Consider the following 18,842-nt stretch of genomic DNA (forward strand, 5'->3'; position numbering starts at 1 on the left):
CAAATCAGGGCCCATAGGAAAAGACCATCAAAATGTAAAGAGAAAGAGCTGTTTTCTGTTGGAGTTGCATCTCAACACAAAGAACAATAGTTCTGGTCCCAAAGCATTTCTCAGATGGTTCCGTTCTGGGTACTGAGGCTTCTTCCTTGCACAATTTGAATGACAGTGTGAATCCTCCAGGGGTTTGAACCGGGACAAACCGGTTCAAAGCCCTGGAATCCTCAAGTTTACCATGAACAAATTATGTGGTAGTGTTAGAGCTGGCCAATAGTGAGGGCAATTTGTTTGGGAGAGTAGGGTTTGACCAGAAGCTTAGACAGTTCTGACAAATAATCATAAGTCTTAGTTTCTACTGTTAGTTCCCTCCTTGAGACACCCCAGCATTAACCAGCAGACATCATCAGCATCAACCACAGCTGTCTGAATCAGGTTGAATTTTGAGAGAACAAGCAGATACTGCAATCTTAAAAGACCAGCGCCATCATAGCCAGCATTTGAAGTGTTGGTGTGGTGCTGACTCCCGTGTCAGCCGAGGGAATGAGCAGACACTCTCTGCGTGTCCTATGCAGTATTCACGATGAGCCAGCATCTCTGGAGGAGCCCTGGTGGTGCAGTGGTTAAGACCTTGGCTGCTAACCAATAAAGGGTGGCAGTTCAAATCCACCAGCCGCTCCTTGGGAACCCTATGGGACAGTTTTACTCTGTCTTACAGGGTTGCTGTGAGTCGGAATGAACTCGACAGCAATGGTTTGGTTTTTTGGTTTTTTTCTGGTTAGCATCTCTGGATATTGTGAAGACTGGCCAGCCAACGTTGATACTAGGCTAAGTTTGTGCCTTTCAATAGTATATTTGTTTGTGTACAACAACCGTGAAAAAGAAACTTTTGCATTGCTTTTCTAACCCTCCCCCAGTTTTAAAGTACTTTTTCTCCTTCCTTTCTGAAATAGACTGAAATTCAGCAGAGTTTACCAAAAAAAAAAAAAAAATCATTGTATATAAAATCGATTGTCCCTGCACCTGGGTCTCTGAACTGATTTGATTTTAATTTAGTGTGTCATACAATTTTCCCAGGCTGGACATAATTGCTGGCCCACTCTGTCTCTCCCACCTTTAGGCTAAACTCTAGAAGGAAAGCACGAGCCAGGGATCTGAGTATAATCCCACCTTGCTATCCTCAAGGCATGCCCTAATAAGTCACAGCTGAGGGTTTCTCCTTCCCTTCTCATAAACAGGTTTCTCTCCTCATGCTGACCTTTCTCCGATGACCATCCGCATTAATGTACAGTGGTCACTACCTTCAGAGGACACAAGGAAGGAGGCTTCTGAGTAGAGTCCCCAACTCTGTTACCCAGGAAGAGCCTGGGTGGCCCAGCTGCCAGTCTTCAAGCCCCGAGGCAAGGAGTGACTGGCTGTTAAAAGTGATCCATGCAGCTTTCCCCAGTGGACAGCCAGCGGGCATCACGCACCCAGCATCAGTGGAGCAGCATCCAGTGTCGAAGGGGATAGAGGACAGTTACCTTTGCTCTGAGAACAGGCCATGTGATCAAGAGCATAGGGTTCTACAGAAAGCCTGAGAGCCCCCGCCCATCCACACACCCACCTTGAGGAGCCCCTTGCTAATGGGGAAAAAGCTCTGCTACTGTGGAGTTTTTAATCGAGGCAGTAGAAGCATGATAAAGACAAGGAGATGTGAGGGTTAGGGGGCAATGACATGGCCTCTTTTTTTTTCTCTGGCATCAGCCTGCTAATCAATATAGTCCCTCTAATTTTCTCTTTCAGTTAGTTTCTTTAAAAAAAAACAGTGTTAAGGATTAGCACAGCCCCTGCCCTCAAAGGCGATTGCAGAGGCTTATGATCCTGCCAGATCTCAGCTCTCCATTCTGTCAGGTGCTGGGGGTAGGGATCGGCGGCCATGACAACAATCAGCTGAAACTCCTTCTACTAGGCTTGGAAATTCAGGGCGTAATTAATTCGGTTTTGGTAGCACGTTGCCTTCTGAATTGGACTTTGGGAGGACAGGCGGGGCCCTTCATTGTGTTTGCCTATTCCTGAGCAGTACTTGCTGGCTGGCCTGGGAAGAGGCTTTGTCCTGGAAGTTCTCAAGAACCAGGCTCTCCAGCCTGAGGTTGAACCTGACAGCAATGGGTAGTTCACAAAGAGGGTGACTGAAATTGACTTGAGGGCTGTCCTGCCCTTTGGGAAGATGTGAGACCCACCAAGCCAAAGGTTGGGTTGAGGGCTGGAACTTAGCGAGCCCCTGGCCTCTCCCATATAGGGGGGCTGAACTCATCTGGAAGCGATTTTGTAAACAGTTCCATTCTCTGGATCAGTACTTATAACACCCAATTTTCAGGCCTCAGAGCCAGAGGTGCCTACTGAGGGGTGCTCCCATTCACAGTCCTGGCCTCAGGTTCAGTGGCATCACTTAAGGACAATACAGAAATGTCCTTGCCAGCAGTCACTTCCAGCTTCTGGGCTTTTGTACCTTTCTAGACCCGCAGTGAGGCTGTTGGGACTCTCACTGCCCCTTCCTACCACTTCCTTGTCCCCATTGACTAATCCCAATCTCAACCCAGTCCCATCTGACCACAGCTGGACAGAGTCATGTGCCACTGTATGCAGAAGGCAGACCACTCACCTGGCTGTCCTGAGAACCCCCAAGGGGAAAGGTGCCTGAATTTGGGTCCAGCCCCTGCAGGTAAGGTCTAAGTTTGCGGCACAGCCCTTTCTTAAGGTCTCCAGGATAAGATTCCCTGGCTTTTTTTGGTCAGCCATGCAGGTATTTTATTCCCTTGATGGGCAGGAAGTTCCTCCTTTTATCCAACCTAAAATTCCTCCAACTTTAATTCAAATGCATTTCCTCTTGCTGTTCTTAGTGACCTTTGAAGACACTTGCTTTCTTACCCTCCCCCCCTTCCCAGGAGTCATTTCTTCAGGTCCAAGAGGATTAGATGCACCTGGTAAATGAATTGGATCCTTGTGTAAATCACCTGCTGATTTGAATGGCGAGTGAATTGCATTTTCCTATATCAGATTTTCTTAAATCTGCATATGGTACCTCCTTGCTGGGCTTTGCATACACAAAGATCTCGAAAATAGTCACATGTATTTGTTTTGAACTTGACAAGTTACAGAGCACTTGCTCTTTTTTCATTCTCCCAGCAGCCTTTGGAGTCAGATTAAATAAGGATGGCATCGCTCATGTTTTACAGATGGGGCCAGGGTCACACCCATGTCTTCTGACTCCAAGTCCAGTGCTCTCTTTCTCTACACCACAGCTGCCTTCCTGGGCACCGCCTGGACCAGCAAGGCCCAGAGGATGCCCAGGGACAGGAGAGGATGAGGGGTGATGAGGAAAGTGCTCAGGATTAAACTGTGCTGTGGGCCCTCCCCAGAGCAGACCATAAAGTGAGCCTGCTCACCACAGGGAGCCGTCAAACTGCTACCCCAGTGCAGTGTTCTCCCCAGGCCACTTAACGCTCATAGTTTCTGCGGCAGACATTTCAAGGTGTTTGCGAGACATTGTCCTCTTCAGGAACTGGAATCATAATATCCAACTTATAAATCCAGCACCGTTTATTCAACAACATTTGCTGAGAACCCACCCTCCACACACTCCAGCAAGGGTGCCACTGCCTGTTAAGAACCATGTCCCCTCCCCTCTTCCTGACCTGATTCCAGAGTGTGGAGCCGTTTCTGGCCTCTCTCAGTGAGCCTGGGTACCTTGGGGGAAGGTGCCCTCTACTAGGCCAGGTAATCGCGAATTAACTGCAGGATGAGTGTCCACAGAAAGCACCCTCAGGGCAGGGACTGGGCTCTGGAGAGTGAGTGTTCTAGCTTTCTCCCTGCTGCTCTTCTTGAGGTCCCGGCCTGGAGGGAGAGGGCTTCGTCAGTGACTCCCTTCTCTGTGCAGCTAGCCAGAGTTCAGTATGTGGAGCTACTCTGATATCCTGAGAGAAGAAAATTACTTTGTCTCTAATGCCTTCCCATCGCTGGACAGCAGGAACAGCCACTGATAAGCTTGTGTGGGGAATGGTTTTCCCAGTCCTTTTCCTAAGCAGGCAGCGCCGGTTGCTTTTTATGGGTCTGCCCAAAGATGCACGGGTTTCCAGATAGCTTGTTTGGGGGCTTCACCATGCTTCCTGGTGCCTGAGTCTCCTGCCCACAGAGAGAGGGAGGGAGGCGTGTTGACGGTGGGTCCCAGAGGTGCCTCTCCTCAGCGCTCCAGCCCTGGAGCCTGTAGGGTCACTGCCCGGAAGTTGAGAAAGGGGACAAGGGGCTGAGTACCTGCCTACTGCACCCTCTAGTGGGTACCCTGCTGCCTGCCCTTTCACCGTGGCTTGGAGACATTTGCAAGGTGACTTTGAGCTGATGCTCAAGGCGTTGGTATAAGCAAGCGTAAAATAAAACCAGACTCGGGGGTTTTAAAGCCACATTCTAATACAGTGCCTTCTTCACAGTGATTTTGGTGTCATTTGATGGAAGATGACCGAGCAGGAAGGGGTGATAAAGCCCTAAGAGGAGCTGCTTATTATGAAATTCCCTTCTCGCCAACTCTTAGCTACAGGCCTGGGAGAGGTTGCCAGTGATGGGCATGATATTGCCAGCCCTCCTGTCTACTGAGCCTATGGCAGGACCATCTGTGGTCAGCATCCTTCCACAGGGTCCTGTCTCCAAGGTTGCTTCTGTTGGCTGGATTAGTCTAGACAGCTTTTCCTGCTAGACGGGGCCAAGACCAAAACCTCCCCTCTCCCCACCCCTTGAATAGATGGACCTGCCCAACAGGCCCTTATTCTTATCTAGCCAGAGGAGAAAAAAAACAAAACTTCTTTCCATCTTCTACTGCCCACACACCCTATTACCCTAAAACGGAACAGACAAGTTAGTTATTTATCATGCAGGGAGGAGGTACAGCTGCCTGAGTAGACCGGGAGTCTGCTGTCTGAGTTCTTTCCATTTCCCCAAGCCCAGAAGAAAAAGTGTGTGAAGCCAAGATAATACCGCCTTTTGAATATCTCAGCTTGATATTTGCCTTCGTGAGTGAGAAAGGGCCAAATGTTATCTACAAGTTTAATCTTCTGTATTCAAAAATCCCCGTCCTCTTTGTCTGCCAGCACATTCCCAAATAAGCCATTCACTTGCTCTAGGCTGCTGTAATTTTTTTTTTTTCTATTTAGCTTGCTCTTTCCGTTAGCCAATTTATTCATTTTTCGGCCATAGCTTCAAAGGAGTCTCACCTTGGGGCTTCATGCCCCAAGGGACATCAGAGACAAGAGTTTGGGTTTTCTGTGCTGAGTCAGGAGCCAAGCCCAGTTTGGTTTGGTCTCCTCTGTATCTTCAGGTCCCAGTCTCAGTCTTCTTTTGGCCTGGCTTGCGTGCATCATCCATCCCTTCCTATCCCAGTGTCAGGTGGGTAAAAGCCCACTAAGGCTCCTCAAGCTTCACTGGAATTGGGGCCTCCAACTACAGGCCCCTCCCTGGGCAAGGCCAAAGCTGAGAGGAGTTGGTGGATGTTCTTTCCTTCTGCCGTTTTTGAAGGCAGGTGGTCAGAGGACAGAGGGGAGATGCCAAGGAAGGTAAAAGAGAGAAATGATTGTTGTGAGGAGCAGCCCCCTAGAGCCAAAGAAGTGGAAATGTATCTATCTGTCTGGCTATTCAGGACCCTTGAGCTGTAGCCTAGAAGTGGCCGGCTTCCAGACTCACCTCGAGCTTTAACAATTTACTTTGACAATTAAAAAAAAGAAAAACTTTTTTTTTTCCATTTTGGAGAAGAAAATAAAGCTACGCTACCAAGGGGAAATTAAAAAATGAGACAGAATTCACCTGGTTGGTGGGTTGTGACCCTCACTTGGGGTGGGGGTGATAATGGGCTATGAGGGAGGCTGAAGGAGGGGGCAGGAAGCAGCGTCTCCTCCTGCTACCCCCCAATACCCAAAACCATCACTCTCTGGATCCATGGGCATGAAGTCCCATCTCTCTGTAGCAAAGGTGTATTCCGCGCTTTCTTTTTCTCAGTCTGGATTTTATCTCTGAGGATGACTAACAGAAAGCAGACCTTTAGGTCAGGTATGCTTCAGCTATGAATTGGTTCAGTCAGTATGCTCTGCATTCATACTTCTTTGTCTTTTTTTTTTTTTTTAAACAAAAGGAAAAAAAGGTTTAAATCCCCCTTCCCTTCTACTGCAGGAGGTGAGTGTGTGGGTGTCCTATAGAGTCACTGGCTTTCACCTCAGCTTCGGCCCCAGCCTCCAGGTGTACCATCCCCACCCCATCCCCTCCCTCCATCCCCTGCGCTCCACCCCAAAAGGGAATCCTCTGCCGCCATCATTACTGTTATGTCGAGATGCCCAGACTTTCCATGACATATCCCATCCTCCGACCACGACCACGTTCAGTATTGACGACTTCCATGCAGGGTGTGAACGAATGGGAGGGGCGGGAAGGGCGGGCAGAGCAGGAGGGGACGGGGGAATGGTTTGGGGGGGTGGAGAATGGAGATCTTTTTTATCTTTTTTTCTTTCTCCCCAAACAAATTTGTCGTTTAATGGATCCAAAAACAAACCAAAAAGAAAAAGCAAAACAAAAAAAATCCCCTCCCCAAAGAATTTTTTTTTTTCCTGGACACAAACTGCTTTGTTTCCTGTCTCGTTTTAATATCAATATTAACACAATGTGTAGTCTAAAACTAGTTCCTTTGTAGTTTGCATGGGATGTGAATGCTGTCTCAACGTGCCCAGATCTAGAAAAGACTGCATGAGCATCAATTCAGACGTGAAAAAAAAAAAAAAAACTCTCTCTTTCTCTCTCTCTTCCATATATATATATATATCTCTCTATTTTTATTGTGATAATTTGGTGGGCAGTGAAGCACCCCCGGTTGGTTGCCGTAGTGTGTTGAATGATTGTTTTTTTATTCTCTCTATTTTTGGAGCTCCAAGCTTCTTAGTAGTAGCCTGGGCTGAGTCTTCTTGAGTCCCTGCTGATGTTCTCGCATGGCCTTGGTTGAGTGTTAGAAGTTGGGCCTCAGCTGTTTTTCTCAAGTGTTTGGCTTGTGATGACCGGTGCATGCCTGGCTTCTGGCCTCATACCCAGCTCTATTCTCTGCACACCAGTCCTGAATAGCTACAGTGCTCAACCGAATTTTGGCGCGCCCGCTTCCCCGGCAGGCTCCAACCCCGCGCGGCCCGGAGGCTTCCCGGGGGCCAACAGCCCAGGACCTGTCGCCGATCTCTATGGCCCTGCCAGCCAGGACTCCGGAGTGGGGAATTACATAAGTGCGGCCAGCCCACAGCCGGGCTCGGGCTTCGGCCACGGCATAGCTGTAAGTACCTGCCTTCTCCTGCCTTCCTGCCTCCTTCCCGACCAACTCCTGGTAGCCCATGGGGCAAGTGTGCCAAGAATGCCCAGGTGGGGGCAGGTGAGGGGTCCCCATCAACAGCACTTCAGCTAGTGGGCTCTCCTTATGCCATCTGGGGCTGAAGCTTAGCTCCTCCGTTAGACATCTCCGGAGCACCTCCTGTGGGCCAGGCACTGTGCACGGGGCTTGTGATGAGGTGGAAGGAACGTGGGCAGGTCAGGGGTCAAATCACCACCCCATCACCTTCAGCCTTGTGACTGTGACCTGACTTAAGTAACCCATCTGAACCTCATGTCCCTGCCTGGCTGTAAAATGAGGATAGTTATGCCTCCCTCATGTGTGAGCATGAACGGAAAGTATGTGTCATATGCCCGACACATAGTAGGTCGTCAGTGTTAGCCCCCTTCCTTGATCCCTGCTTTCTGGAGACTGTCGTGTGGTTTTCCTCAGAGCGGGGACCCTCCACCTTGTGGTAGCAGCCGTCATCGGTAGGGTCCCAGTGGCAGTGTTGATGCATGGTTGGGCGGGCGGGGGAGAGGGGCACAGGCCCTGTCCCAGATGGTTTCCTTTGCTAATGTTTCTTACAGTTTCCAGGTTCCAAGTAAGTTCCCACTTGAGTTCTTTAGCTGCGGCCTCCCGAAGGCCAGATGCATTTGATATTTGTAATGCTCTGTGGTTCTATAATCTGACTAATCCAGGCAATGGAAATTTGCTTAACAGATTTGCATGCTGTTTTCAGATTGTATTGTTCTTCTCCCTCCCAGTGTGTGTGAGCATGAATGTGCCTGAGCCCACTGACTTGCTGTCCCTTCCATTTTGGAAACAGAAAATTGGGCACCCTCTGCCCCAGCCCAACACAGCATTTTGGAGGCAGTTTGTTTTTGAGCTAAGATGGGGTGTCTGCTGTCCCAGGTCATGTCCCTGTCAGAGTTGACTTCTGGGAGAAAGCAGGCAGCCTGCCTTAGGGGCTGCGCTGGGGAGAACAGAACAAGTGCAAACACAGGCTGGGCACCAGGCCTGACTCCTGGCCCTGGTGTTGGAAGCGCACACCACACATACACTCACACACACCACACATACACACACACTACACCCACACACCACACACACACACACACATACCACACACTCTCACACACCACGCATACACACTATACCCACACATACACTCACACACCACACACTCACACCACACACTCACACACCTCACACATACACTCACACACCACTCACACACCCCACACATACACTCAGACACCGCACGCTCACACACACCACACATACACACGCACTGCACCCACACACCACACACACTCACACACCCCACGCATACACCCACACGCCCCACGCATACACTCACACGCCCCACGCATACACTCACACGCCCCACGCATACACCCACACGCACCACGCATACACTCACACACACCACGCTTACACACCACACAATCACACACACCACAGCCATACATACCACACATACACTGCACACACCACACTCACATCACACATACACTCACACACCACACACTTAAACACACTACATTCTCTCTCTCACATATACACACACCAAACACCCCACACAAACCACACACATACTCACAAACAGCACACACACACGTGTGTGCATATACCACACCACACATCAAATTCACACCACACATTCACACATACCACACACTGTCAGATACACTTTCCCTCTCTCATATATACACATACAAACACCACACACAAGCCACACACACTCACACTACATACTGACACACTCACATTCACACACCCCATACTCTCATATACACACTAACACACATACATACTGCACATACACCACAAATACACACTCACACACCACCCACACACACACATACGCATTCTCATGTACATAAATTCTCTTTCTGACATACGTACACAACACATATATATACATATTCTCACATACATTCACGCACACTCACACACCACACTTACACACACTTCTGCCAGCCCTGGCTCATGTAATCTGGGTCCTTGTTCAATTCCATTCCCAAACCAGTATCACTTAAGCCAGTCAAATCCCCTCAGATCAGCTGTAGTACCAAATCCAGAGTATTATCATGCAGCTTACAGCTACATCAATTTGGGGGACCATCTATCATCACTTAGAACACGACTCATTTCCATTTTCAGCATGCAGAAACACAGACCCTGTTTGTTCTTGAAAACCTGGGTCTTTTGACCTATGCGCTGTCCTGGTTTTCTGAAATAACCACACAACATCACATTGTATCTGCACGGGACTTTCTCCCCAGCTGGAGCCGTTGGGACTGTGAACACAGACATTTGTTATCTTTGCTATCTGGGGTTCAGGGCAACAGCCCCCATCATTTTGGGCATGAGCTTCCTTTTCCCACCAACCACTCCCCCCGCCAAAATCTGGCTCTTGATTTACCCCCTGGGTAAGCCAACAGGCTTGGGGCAGGGGTGGAAGAGGAAGCAGGGACTAGAGAGGGAGGAGCTGAGGAGGATGTCGTCCTTGACCCCCACTGCACGGTGTCTCAGAATTACATATTCATGCTGGCAACCACAGACTAGTCCTAGAGATAATTTCCTTTCCCAGAATATGACAATCTGTTCCCATGTATAGCACACTGATGACCTTAACAATTGTGCAATTTTAGGGACCTTTGATTGCAACGGCCTTTACAAATGGATACCATTGAGCAGGTGCTTTCGTTGCCATCTCACTCTGAGGTATTACCGTCTCTGCCGTGTGTCTCCGCCCTGCCGGGCGTGTCCGTACATGTATGTGCACTGGTCATACATTTAAGCACACGTCCTTCTCTCATCACGTCGACATCTCTTTCTCTCTCTGTCTCTTCTTTCTGGACCCCTTCTGCGGGGGATGGGAGCAAAACAAATATCCAGTCTTTTAATCTGATCCCTTTCTCCAGCTTTAATCACAACACCCCCTCCTTTTGTTACTCTCTCTCTTTTTGTTCCTTGATTTGGTTCTTTTGATTCTTTTTTCTTTAACTTCCTCACCCCTCATCTTTCTCTGTCTTGAAATACAATCAGGAGTGTGGGAAACTGGAAGGAGATCTCATGCTGTGCCCATCCCCCGGGGGACAGAGGCAGGGAAATGTTTTGCATCCACCAGGCCTGGGAAGGGGCCAGGCTGCCCCCACAAATCCTGAGCGCTGACCTAGTGGGTCGCTGTACTCCTTCGGCTCTCCAGGGCTTGCAGATGCTCATCCAGTGGGGTCTGTACTGTCAAACAGCCAGGCTCCATCTTTTAGTGAAAAGAAAACATTTTGCCTGTAACTACTGCGCAATTATCCAGATTACGGCACGAAAAGCAAATTAAATTAACGACATCACCTGTGTAACATGGATTTGGATCCCTGCCAGTTTCCTAACCTTTTTCACTGAGCTCAAGTTAATTAAACATTTTTTAAATCACTTCGATGGGGATATGGAGGGGGTGGGATGGAGTAGAGAGAGGAGGTTGGGGCAGTCAGTGAGGAAGCCTCTTCCCACATTCTCATTTGAAAATGATACCTGTCATTCTTGAGAAGAACACCAAGAAGGGAGAGGGAATTGTCATTGTGAAAGCACTAAATGCATACTGTGTTTCATGTGAGTTTGGGGGGTTGAAATATGGGTCTGTCTTTTTGGGAGAGAGGGGCTGCAACTGAGGCCTGGGTATGTGGCACCCTAGGCAAATCCCAGTGGAGGCATGAGAGTTGGAGGAGGCTATAGGAGAAGCAAGGCTAGAGATGGATTTGCCACTTCATATTTGCAGTTAACAGGGGGCCACTTTTATAGAGGGGGATCACTGCAGGTCCTGAGTCAGCCAGGACTCTGTAGGACCAGTCAGGGAGCCCAGTTGGGTTGAGCTCCATAAATCTTTCAGATTTCTCTAATGTTGCTGCTAAGGAATCATGTCAACTAACAAAACTGCCTCTCTTAACCAAATAAACCACGTGCGAAGTGTCCCCACCCCTCACCTCCACTTCCCTTTGAGCACTGACTTCAGCGATCACTGGCCGAAGCCAGAGGCCACTAATGGTTTGAAGGAGAGCTACTCACTACTAATTAAGCTCTGTTTGGGGGTCCCCAGGGAAGTAGGAACCCTCTGAGTTGCAAAGAGGGCACTGGTATAGCCAAGAACCTCGGAATTAAAGATGGCTCCTTGGCGGAGCCAGATGAAGAGGGATTAACCCATCAGCAGATGCAGCAGATCCCCAGAAAGGCTAGAGGCTGGGCCGGCCAGTGCTCCCTCCCTGCTTTCCCCAGAACAAGATGAGTGATGGAGGGCTTCCCGCCCCACAGTCCCACGCCCCTCCAAGGTCACTGCAGCCTTCTCCTGGGCAGGGGACTGCACGCAATCTGTCCTCCCTCATCCAACTCTGGGACCCAATTTCCACAGAATGGCCAAGTAGCTACATCGCCCCTTCCAAAGCGGGTTAAGTGCGTTAATGGAGTCACACGGCAGCACTGCAGCAATTAAAAGAGACTCTTCAAACACACACTGTGTCCCCGACAGAGGTGACCCTCCAGCATTTAGTGCCACCCATAAAGAAAGTGTTTAGGCTTGCAGTCAACTCATGGAGATGTAGTTAGCAAGTCTGAGTCCTAGACTTGTTTATATTTTCTACAATCAAAGCTGATTATTAATTGCTTATGTTTTTAAGAGTCCGGATCTTGAATCCTTGGCATTTTTTGAAATAAGATTTTTTTTAATAAATTTACATTTTCAGTTCTTAATAGCCATTGATGGGTGCCCAATAAAGGCAGAAGTTTTGGAAACAATTTAAACAGGAAAAATATCACCGATCAATATGCAATTCACCAATGTAGTGATCAAAGCCCAGGACAACCCCAGTTGTTGACCTCATTTCTGGCCATTATCATGAGTTCCACAGTTACTATATCAAGTCAGCAAAGTAGTGGACATGGAGATAGGAAGCTGCCCTGTCCACAGCAATCAGGCTTACCTGTCATATTTCCCAAGCTGTGATTTCAGCCCAGCGTTGTCATTCTTTGAAAGCTCTAGTTGAACAGTTGGAATAAATCACATACTGGCCTAACACTTCTTCTTTCTCCTCCCACCCCACTTTGTGTTCCTCTTCTGGGTGTACCTGACCTTCTCCACCACGCAGAGCATACCTGGATGTCCAGGCAAGACTGGGCGAAGTTTCTGAGTGGCCCTTTGTTTAGGTGATGTCATCAGACCTGGACCCCCACCAGCCTCACTCCCCATCCCAACCAGAGATGGCTCACTTCGGATCAAGGGTGGACTCCATCTCATCATCTCACGAATCTGCTGTAATATAAGACAACAGCTTTTAAATGTGTATATAACCCATGATTTTGGTTTTCATTTTGTTTTTGTTTTATTTTTCTTGATGGTTCCCCTCTCCCCTCTCTCTTCCCCTTCTCCTTTTAAATCTCTTTGAATCACATTTGGTAGTGATTTTGACTTAGTCCAGTAGTCATATAGCTTTAATATCTAGCTAACCATAGTATAACTGTTATATTAAGGAGTTATTTTTTTCTTTTAAAAACTATATTTTTTTTTTCGCTTGTTTGATTCTGTTCTCACTTTTAAAGGATGCTGAGATGGTAATATTACTCTCAATATTTTGGTACCAATTCTGAAACTGTATGAATTTTCAGGTGGAACTTTAGCACACACTGAATTGAAGTTGAGAAGCGTGGAGCGGGAGGCAGGCATAAACTTTCTATTTTGCGTTTTAGAAGAAGTGAGATGTAGTAGGCTCATTAACAGGCTCTCTAGCAGTTCTTTTTGTGATGTCTCTTTGTTAACCTAAGTATATCTATTTTCGGCAATAAGGTAAGGACGACAACGTTTTGAGTGTCCTCCTTTTCTATAAGTGCTTTTTTTCTGTTGAAAGAGGTGATATTATAAGGTTTTTTGAAATTGTGAATTCTAAAAAAGAAATGTTGTAAATACAATTCCATTAACTACATAGAAACTATTAAGAAAGAGAGAATCAAAAATATTTTTGTGAGGGAGTCCGTCCCAGGCAGTTTGATGCTCTGTGGAAGGAGGAGGGGAAGGGACGATGACCCGGTCAGTTATTGAGACTGAAGAACACCCAGCTGCCAGGACGACCCCAGGAGAAGTTAGAACACTGTTTAGCTCCTTTTGTCTGTGTGATAGACCTAAGAACTGTATTCGTGTCATACCAGCATATTAACCTCTCGTCTGTGCACAGCTTCAAATGTTACCGTCTAGTTAGATTTTTATTTAAAATATGAAAAACTGCTTTTCCCAAGATGTTTTTTAAAAGACAAAGCTACAATTTTAATATTTAACATATTTAAAGTTTCAAAGCACACCTGTTTGGCTTGGGTGGGGGTGGGTGGGGGGACATTCTCTTGTCAGTCTTAATTTTTAAATATTTGATCATTTTCTATTGTCCAATCATTTCAGCACCTCCAAAGGTCCCTAGGACACTTGGCCTCTCTTCTCCCCCTGCCCCCCAGCCCCCACCCAACCCCCCAGCTCTGGGGGCCCAAGGGCCAGGAGCGGATAAGCCTGCATTAATGAAATCTTTTCTCCATCCACTTTTATTGACAAATTAGAAAAGCAACCTTTTGGTTTATATTCCTTTTTTTTTTTTAATACCTCAGTGCTGCAAGTATCACCAGAGAGGCTATGGGAGATTTTGTTTTTTTTAATTTATTATAGATGTAAACAGAATTTTAAAAATAAAAAGTATAAACATCACTGCACTGTGACTGGTGGGAAAAACTGACAGTTTCCTGTTTGCACATGTTTTGACATTGGCTGTTATAATATATGGTCCTCAGTTGGGGAAAGATACTTATGATGAAGGATATTTTTTAATTTAACTTTTTTTTTTTTTTTTAATATCGGTAATAGGTCGACAACAGCAACTGTAGAAGTACAACTCAATAGATGGCATTAAAACATATTGTAGTGTGGATATATATTTTTTTCTTTTTTAAAATGTGATATTGACATTTTCTTAATATTTTTTAAATTGTTACGTTTATAAATTTGGTACTTAAGGCACAGCCAGTATGAGACACTGAATGCGACATTTATCATAAAGAGCTGCTGCACTCTTATTTTTATAAATTTTACTAACAAAGTAGACTAATGTAGACCTTCACAGACATGGTAGGGCAAAAAGCATCTTCAAACAAAAGGCTCCAGAATGCTAACTCAGAAAGAAAGAAAAAAAGCCTTTTTCCATTCTAATTAAACCTCAATGACATTTTATTAAAAAAAAAAAAATCGTGTTCTTTGTTTTTTTCCAAGAAACTGTTAGGTTGTTTGGTCAGGTTTCTTTCTTTTTAATTTCCAAACAACCAGTTTGAGTAAAATGCTGGGCGCTTTTAAAATATCAAAACTTGTTCGAGGAATCAAAAAATAACAAAATAGAAGTTTTATTTAAAAACACACACACATATAAAAATAAAAAAGAGACAGTAAATTCCCAGAAATTCAGTGTCTAGACTAGGGGATTTAGTTACCGTTTTGTCCATGTTGGTGACGTACTGTAGTAGCCTTTTGCTTTCTCCGCATCCCCATCACCTCATAGAATATTCTTTGTTGGTCATTGTTAATAATGTATAAAATGGCTATCTTGTAAGTGTGCTGTCCTGGTACTAGTGTTAGTGACTTTTTTTCTCCTCTTTCTTCTAGTACATATTGATAGGTATAATGTAATTAAGGTTTTAAAAAATTAGACATAGTTATTCAGATTTAGGACCAGTAAGGATAGAACTTTCTCTTATTTATGGAAAAAAAAAATGCTAATAATTTTGGGGCAGTTTTTTCCTTTGATTTTTCTTTTTTTTTTTCCAATTTCAAGTTTAATTTTGTTTTTCGCTGATCTGATGTGGTTTCAACTAACCCAAGGTCTCACAATGTTAAAATGCCGGCAGACTCCTCTATGGCATTATGTAGATCCCCCGCCCCCCCAACTGTGAAGGGGTGTGCCATACTACCTTAAATGCTAACGCTAGATATGCAAAACTGGATTTTTTTAATTTATTTTTTAAAAGAGGGAGGCATGGTATATTAAAATGATTTTACTAAGAGAAAAAAATATTTTTTTAAGAATGCTCAGAAGAAATTGATAATCTGTGTGAATATGTTTTAGATGTTTATATACATTTTGAAGAGACCCAGTAGCCCATAGCACAAATCTCGTGGAAATCTGATATGCTTTAATGTGGCTACCTAGGTTAAGGTTCACGTTAGTCCCCCCACTCATCTAGAAATCCATTTTGAAAGATTTTTGTAAATTATTTTAGCATTGATGTTCAGCCTCGTCTTTTGTTTCAGTTAAGCTCAATGGCGAACATGGGAACCACCCTTGCCTTCCACCTGGGGGAGAAACCCTCCTGGCTGATGGCTTTTTCCCGGAATTATAAAATAGCCACCGGGTGACTTTTCTGACTTCCAGATCCATCTGCCTGGGACCCCCGAACTCCTCTCCTCCCAAGCAAAGGAGAGTGAGTGGCATTAGCTCCTGGACCCGTTCCTGGTTCTACCTGGGCGCGGAGCTAATGGAGATGACCAAGCTTTTGGCCTCCTCCTTGGGAGCTTTCGCAGACATGGTTTGTGGCCTTCCTCACACCCACAGGGAAAACCAAACAGCCTCGCGCTCTATCCCTGTCGCTCATTGGCTTGATTCAAACGAAGTCCCAACTGGCCTTTGTGTTTCTATCCTTCATAATCTTCATCTTAATTTGAACTCGTAGCTTGGACTTTAAGGTAGCATGGCTCTATTGCTGTCAACCTGACGTTTCACCACGCAGCAGTTCACAGCCAGTGAATGTTACACACATCTTGCTAGACTAGTATAAAAATCATTGGGTAATTGTTGGTTTAATGACCTGAAAGGTGTTCAATTTTTGGGTTTGTTTTTGTTTGGATTTTTCTTGTTTGTTTGGGTTTTTTTTTTTTTCACTTGGGGATTTTGGGAAAAAAAATTTTTTTTTGTTCCAAATAGAAAAACAAAACCTATTTTGATCTTAGTGCAAACGAGGGCTAGGGACTTAGCCTCCACCACCACCACCACACTGCTTCATTCTGCCATTCACTCACTGCAGCATAATCAAGAATAAAGCAATATAGTTTACTACATTTTTTATTGAGGGTCAGCCATGCTTTCTGTATTATATTGCATATGAAATTGTTTACAAAAGAAACACTAACTCATACTTATCTTTATCGGTTGGAAATGGCACACAGGGACAGAGGAAAATGGGGGCGGGTGAGGGAAGGGAGGATCTTTTTCTTTTTTTTCCCCTTGAATGTGCTTCATAAGTCTGGCTATCTTGCAAGGTGGAAGCAAGGGGGGCAGCGGGTGGAGAAAAGGGGCACGCTGCAGGCGAGCACACTGAAGAGAGAACCTGGCGGTTTCCTCGCCCTCACCCTAAGCAGAAAACAAGCAGACATCAGCTCAGCCCAGTCCTGGGCACAGACACTACACAGGAGATACTGTAATTTAAGCAATACTTTAATACTGTAATATGTTTGTTTTCTTTTTCCTTTTTACCAAAAAAAAAAAATTTAGGTAAACTAAAACACACAAAAAAAACAGAAATAAAACCCACCCCTCTGGGGGTGCAACCTTAATCCAAACACTCAGCTATCATATAATCAGAATGTATTGTCTTGGACAGGATTTCATTTCCGGGAGCCATGGGTGTGGGGGGGCGGGGGATGGGGACTGAGAGACAAAAGTTCCAGAGCCTCCCTGGAAGGCTCTCTGCTACTGTATTCTGTACATACTGTACCATCCCATGTGGAATCTGTGAGTGTCCTCTTGCGTAGCGTGGGCTAGCCAATCTGCCGTTCATGGTGTATTGTAAACTCGGAATTCCATATGTAATAGGATGCAAGTCTAAGCGTTTCATGTGGATATAAATGTATCTAAGTAAAACTTTCCCTAGCACTGTGGCTGACCTCACCCTTACTTTTATACTTTAGTATGAAACTGATGAGAACTTTGGTAGTGAGTATTTTTTTTATATATATACATATATATGTATCTATATATATATATATCTCTCAAGCATCTTTCAGGTCTTTGTGTGTGGCTTTCTTAAAGCCCTGTTGTAAAAAATTACTATGTGGATGGCAGTCTCTCACATCACAGATGTGGAAAGTATAATTTTATATTTGTATTTTCAAATAAATAAGTTTGTGAAAGGTTTCCATCCTCTACTGTGGTCCAGAAATCAATGTGTTTGTCTGACAAAAAAAAAAATAATAATAATAAAATAAAATAAACTGTTTTGAACAGAGTTGTTTGGTTTTCTTCTACTCGCGGGGGAAGACTGGAATTGGAGCCCTGGTAGCACAGTGGTTAAGAGCTTGACTGCTAACTAAAAGGTCAGCAGTTCAAATCCACCAGCCACTCCTTGGAAATGCTATGGGGCATATCGACTCTGTCCTGTAGGGTCGCTATGAGTCGGAATCAACTCCACTTGGCAACGGGTTTGGTTTTTTTTGTTGTTGGCTTTAGGGGGGATCACCACATCATACCTGCCTCCTGTCACCACTCATCCTGAGCATTGGTCTCAGGGCCTCCAGCAGAAAGGAAGCCCTTTCTCTGTCCCCAGGAAACTTGCAGAACCATTTTTTATGAAGTGACAACACTGAGGTGGAGAAGTAGGCCAAAGAAAGGGGTGGATTAACAGTGGAAGGCATCTCAGGACCCACATGCGCTGTGAGATCATAGACACCAGATGTGAAAGTGTGCCGAAGGAAATAAGTGGCTTCCCCAGGTTCGGTCTCGGCCTGTGATCAGGAGACAACGAACCAAATTCCATAACCCTTGAGGAAGGGAAAGGTCTGAAAGTGGCAACAGGAGGCCTGGCCTCTGGAGTTCAGAGTTTTGCCTAATGGAAAGAATTTTGTAGAATCATATAATTTAAGCTGTAGAAATAGATCACTTTCTATACTTTCCACCTTCTCCATGAAATAACAGAGAAAACAGAAGAACTGAGACAGTTTGGTGAGGATAAGTCTAAAGACGTGTTGGTAGCAGGAACAGCTGAGACACAACCTGAGTCAGTGGGATTCCTGAGTTTTTAAGCCCAGAAGATAAGCAGCCAGGCCAAGAGGTTTGTGAGGGATGAAGTGTGGGCCTGAGGGCTATCCTTGCACGTTGCTCAAGGTCGTAGGAAAAGTTGTAGTCCCCAGGATATAGCTTTGTTTGGGCCCCTCCAAATTCCTGGCTCCTGATTCCAGCGTTATTTAAAGGCATTCCTGCTATTCTAAGGGCCTCATCAAGAAAGTGGAAGATACCCCTCTTTCTCTGAGGTTGGAACTGGGTTCCAGGCCCACCTCTTGTGTGTCCACAGGCAAAGCATGGACACTGTCTGGTGTCTCCATCACATTTTTTGAGGAGAAGGGAATCACTGTTACACTCCACCCCCTAATGAAAAACCAATGAGAGATGACTTGAGAAATCCCTCTCCAGAAACTTGA

At 45.7% G+C, this 18,842-nt stretch overlaps 1 protein-coding gene across 3 annotated transcripts in view; it reads left to right on the forward strand.

The window, feature by feature from the left end:
* MSI2 (musashi RNA binding protein 2) overlaps positions 1–17,391 on the forward strand; it is a 472,007-nt gene extending 454,616 nt beyond the window's left edge. Inside the window, exons 12-14 of one of the 3 annotated variants that reach the window (XM_064271280.1) lie at positions 7,113–7,321; positions 10,015–10,087; positions 12,499–17,391. In XM_064271280.1, coding sequence (XP_064127350.1) covers positions 7,113–7,321; positions 10,015–10,056 — 251 coding nt within the window. In that variant the 3' untranslated portion in view covers positions 10,057–10,087; positions 12,499–17,391. The remainder of the gene's footprint in view (positions 1–7,112; positions 7,322–10,014; positions 10,088–12,498) is intronic. The other 2 variants (XM_064271284.1, XM_064271281.1) reach the window with 2 other exon arrangements.
* The last annotated feature ends 1,451 nt before the right edge of the window (positions 17,392–18,842 follow it).

This window comes from Loxodonta africana, chromosome 18, assembly GCF_030014295.1.
Source record: "Loxodonta africana isolate mLoxAfr1 chromosome 18, mLoxAfr1.hap2, whole genome shotgun sequence".
NCBI classification, from domain to species: Eukaryota; Metazoa; Chordata; class Mammalia; order Proboscidea; family Elephantidae; genus Loxodonta; species Loxodonta africana.